Below are 3,900 nucleotides of genomic sequence, written 5' to 3' on the forward strand. Positions count from 1 at the left end.
TCTTTTCTTATGAACTTTTATTTCCGAGATCACAGTTACATGAATGCCATATGGCTTACTAAGTTGAAAGTATTGTGATCAGATTATAAGACGGTAGAGTCAAATAGTCACTGTGGGCCGATGTGAGAAGGGGACATCTAGCAGATAACCACACATAAATCCAACAGCAGCACCCAAAAAAGAATTGTAATCGGTGCGTCTCGCAGCTTCCAGCAACAACGCCTGATTAAAGAAAAGCAACAGGCAAATCCCCACCGAGACGCACTGCGTTACCCTTATCCACAGAATATCTCCATTCCTCCGCCTCCATCTTCTTCTCCTGCCACCGCACGGATGCGGCCTCCTCCGCTCTCCCACGGCCAGATCCGCCAGTGCCCTGCCGCCGGCAAGCAGAACCAGCAGGACCGTCGCGTCCATCTCCTCTGTTTCCTTCCCATCCTTCTCCTTTCCTCTGTCTTTCTCACCCTCACACATCTTCTCTCTCTCTTCAGGAGCTCCCCCTGCCGCCTGGAGCTCAAGCCGCCAGCCGTCCAAGGCCTCCCCAGGAACAGATACGCGACCACGTGCCTCATCCTCGCACATGCCAGGCCGCGCCACCGGAGCCCCGCCCGCAGGTCGCGTGCCCGTCGCCCTCACCTTCACTCTTCTTCCCCTTTCCATTCTGCGCTTTCCTCTCTGAATATCTCTCTCTGATCAAGTGCAGAGGCAGTGCTCCGCCGCCCGCTGCTGTTCTTCGCGTCGCCCCGCGCTCCCGCCGCTGTGAACCGGCTCCCCTCCGCAAGTCCTCGGCATCGCCATCCCGCGCTGCCTGCAGTCGCGCCAAGCCTGACTCGCAACCGTGGAGCCCGAGCTCGTCAAGCGCTTCAAATCCGCCACCGCCCCATCTTCTTCAGGCGCTCGAGCACGAGCATGAGCTCGCCAGCGCCCCACCTCTCTCTTCCGCTCCGTCCGCCGCCCGCGGCGCCGGGACCCATCGCTGCCGCGCCGCCTCCGTCGATGCAGTCAACGGTCCCATGCCATTGACCCCCGCCAGGGGACGACTATTCCCTACCATGCGTGCGCGCCCGTGCTCCAGCCCTCCCCTCCCCATCGTGTCCGGCCTGTGCCTGGACAACGGAAACCCCCGCTGTCCGTGCGCTCCGGCCAGCTCCCCGTCGCGCCCGAGACCTCCTAGAGTCTTCATGTCGAGGCCTTCGTTGCGACCAGCATTTCACATGGGTCTCCTGCCCGCCTTAGCGCGGACGCCCGCCGCGACGCCGGCGGCAAGCGGCGGCGCATGCCCAGCGGTGGAGAACGGCGGGATAAGCGGCGAGACGCGTGGTGCTGAGCCAGTCAATAAGGAATAAGGGCCGCGGGCATAGTTTCTAACAAATTTAGGGGGTTTTACGCAAAAACGAAACGTTTTTCCAAAGTGCCACTTAAACAGGGACTGCGGGTTAATTTCAAAGAAATAGAGGGGCTTTTTCGCAAAAACGCCGACGACGTACGACCAGAAGCACTCCGTGCTTTATTAGTAGGGAAAGATTCTCTCATTAACATGAGAATTTCAATGTTAGATCTTAGCCGTTATAATTCGGACCCACCAAATCAGTGGCCTCTATTTTCAGAGTTTTTGTAATTAAGGTGGGATTTTCTATGAAGTGCCTAATTAGTACTATATAAGTAAAAACCAGTCTACTTCTTTTATGATTATAAGACTGAATCAAAAGTTTCTCCGATTAGATCTCAACGATTATAATTCTAGGTTAGATCTAAATCGTTATAAAATCAGATCCACCAAATCAATAGCCTTTATTTTCTAATATTCTCTCATTAACATGAGAATTTCTTTAGGATATCAGCATTAATATACTTTCCTCGTATGGAAAAAGCAATAAAGCTTAACATTGAAATACTACCTATGAAAAGGTAATCTTAGGCACATTTTAAAATCTTTTCAAACATTGAGGATGACTACTAATCTATATAAAGCCAAGCGTCCAATAGTTGTTGACACTCACTTGTGTGGCACGCCATCCTATTGTCTAATGGCAATTGTAAAGCCGTCTGGTGAGCTTCTCAGGCTCCTCACCTCCCTCATATGCCTACTCCATCATAGCAACGCAGGCTATGACGTCGAGTTGGTCCTCGGGGCGCGGAGCCTATTATCGACCAATCTGAAACTTGTAGGTGGGACAACGGAGTTCGGTCCTGATGTCAAGAGGCTCGACCTAACTGCAAGGCAAGTGTGCTTGATCTTCATCCTGATCCGAAAGTTTAATTCATCACCTTATCTATACTCTTTCTGAAGTATCATAGGCAGGATTGTGTTGCACTGTTCGGTTGGAGTTATATGGGTGTGTCTAGGGCACATCTAGATGTGCTCTAGTTATTGCACATCTAAGTGAGTGAATCATGCATAAAGAGGAAAAGAAAAAAGAAAAAAAAATATTCACACGAATCTCAACGTAAGATCAATGACATAGGACTTAGATGTGCAATACTTATGGCACATCTAGATGTGCTTTAGCAAAACTGGAGTTATATATACACATTAATAGTTCTTTTATTTTAAAAGAGGTAGTATAGCTGACGTCTGCACATATTGATGCATACACCCTAAGCTAACCGATTTAGTATTAACATGATGGTACAAGCTAAAGACGGATAGCCGACTCCACGTGCGCATCACCGACGCCGACCATCCACGATGGGAGGTCCCCCAAGACATCATCCCCGCGGCCAACGTCAGTGTCAGAGGATGTTTTGCTCGGATCGCCAGGCATGGACAATGGCACCTTGCCGAGCAGCGCCACCATCTCCAGGGTGTCTTCGGACCTGACCTTCTCCATCCACACGAATCCGTTCCGCTTCACCGTCTCCCGCCGCTCCACCGGTGACATCCTCTTCGACACTTCTCCAACCCTCATCTTCAAGGACCGGTACGTAATAAATAATACTCCTTCGTTTTCTCAAAATAGACCAAGTCATACTTTTTAAAGTGTAACCAAGTTTTTCTATAGAAAAAAATATATAAGCATCATGAAATATGTATTTTTTGGACAATATATTCATTTAATACAATAAATCTTTAAATATTTCTACAAATAAACTTGACCTAACCTATGAAACGTTGAGTTAATACAAAACTTAGGGGTCTGTTTTATGGCAAGCAGTGAGTACAAGTATGATGTGTGGTAGGAGCAGTATGTATATTAGCGAGTAGCTAGCCAAGTGATCGATGGGCATGCATGACAATTGGAAATGCAGGTAGTTGGAGGTGACGACGGCGCTTCCAGCCGGGCGGGCATCATTGTACGGGTTCGGCGAGCACACGAAACGGACGTTCCGGCTCCAGCCCAATGACACGTTCACGCTGTGGAACGAGGACCTGGAGAGGTCAGACCAACTGGACCGTAACCTCTACGGCTCGCACCCATTCTACATGGATGTGCGCCCTGGCGGCAATGCGCATGGCGTGCTCCTCCTCAACAGCAATGGCATGGACATACTGTATGGCGGGTCCTACGTCACCTACAAGGTGATCGGTGGCGTGCTCGACTTCTACTTCTTCACCGGCCCCTCCCCGCTTGCCGTGGTTGACCAATACACCCAGTTCATCGGCCGCCCTGCCCCCATGCCATACTAGTCATTCGGGTTCCACCAGTGCAGGTATGGCTACAAGAATGTGGCTGATCTGGAGGAGGTGGTCGCCGGCTACGCCAAGGCCAAGATCCCACTGGAGGGGATCTGGTCAGACATCGACTACATGGACGGCGGCCAGGATTTCACGCTGGATCTGATCAACTTCCCGGCGAGCCGTCTCCGGCCGTTCGTCGACCGGCTCCACAGCAACGGCCAAAAGTATGTGGTCATCATAGACCCGGAGATCAAAGGACAAGCAACGCCTAACGAGGACTT

General features: G+C 50.9%; 1 protein-coding gene across 2 annotated transcripts; it reads left to right on the forward strand.

The window, feature by feature from the left end:
- The first annotated feature begins 284 nt into the window (after window positions 1-284).
- LOC119357053 (probable alpha-glucosidase Os06g0675700) lies at window positions 285-3,883 on the forward strand. Of its 2 annotated transcripts, XM_037624036.1 has the most exons (3): window positions 285-614; window positions 704-2,925; window positions 3,254-3,883. In XM_037624036.1, exons 2-3 carry the CDS (start codon window positions 2,764-2,766, stop codon window positions 3,626-3,628), a joined length of 537 nt encoding a protein of 178 aa, XP_037479933.1. In that variant the 5' UTR covers window positions 285-614; window positions 704-2,763; the 3' UTR covers window positions 3,629-3,883. The 2 variants fall into 2 exon arrangements, with proteins under 2 accessions (XP_037479933.1, XP_037479932.1); XM_037624035.1 differs by lacking the exon at window positions 3,254-3,883 and having other exon boundaries at window positions 704-2,428.
- The last annotated feature ends 17 nt before the right edge of the window (window positions 3,884-3,900 follow it).

This window comes from Triticum dicoccoides, chromosome 2A (genome assembly GCF_002162155.2).
Source record: "Triticum dicoccoides isolate Atlit2015 ecotype Zavitan chromosome 2A, WEW_v2.0, whole genome shotgun sequence".
Lineage (NCBI taxonomy): Eukaryota > Viridiplantae > Streptophyta > Magnoliopsida > Poales > Poaceae > Triticum > Triticum dicoccoides.

Coding starts and splice junctions, on each gene's coding strand:
- LOC119357053 (XM_037624035.1), top strand. CDS start 334: ATGCGGCCTCCTCCGCTCTCCCACGGCCAGATCCGCCAGTGCCCTGCC. Junction 615..703: donor CACCGGAGCCCCGCCCGCAG/GTCGCGTGCCCG, acceptor GATCAAGTGCAG/AGGCAGTGCTCCGCCGCCCG.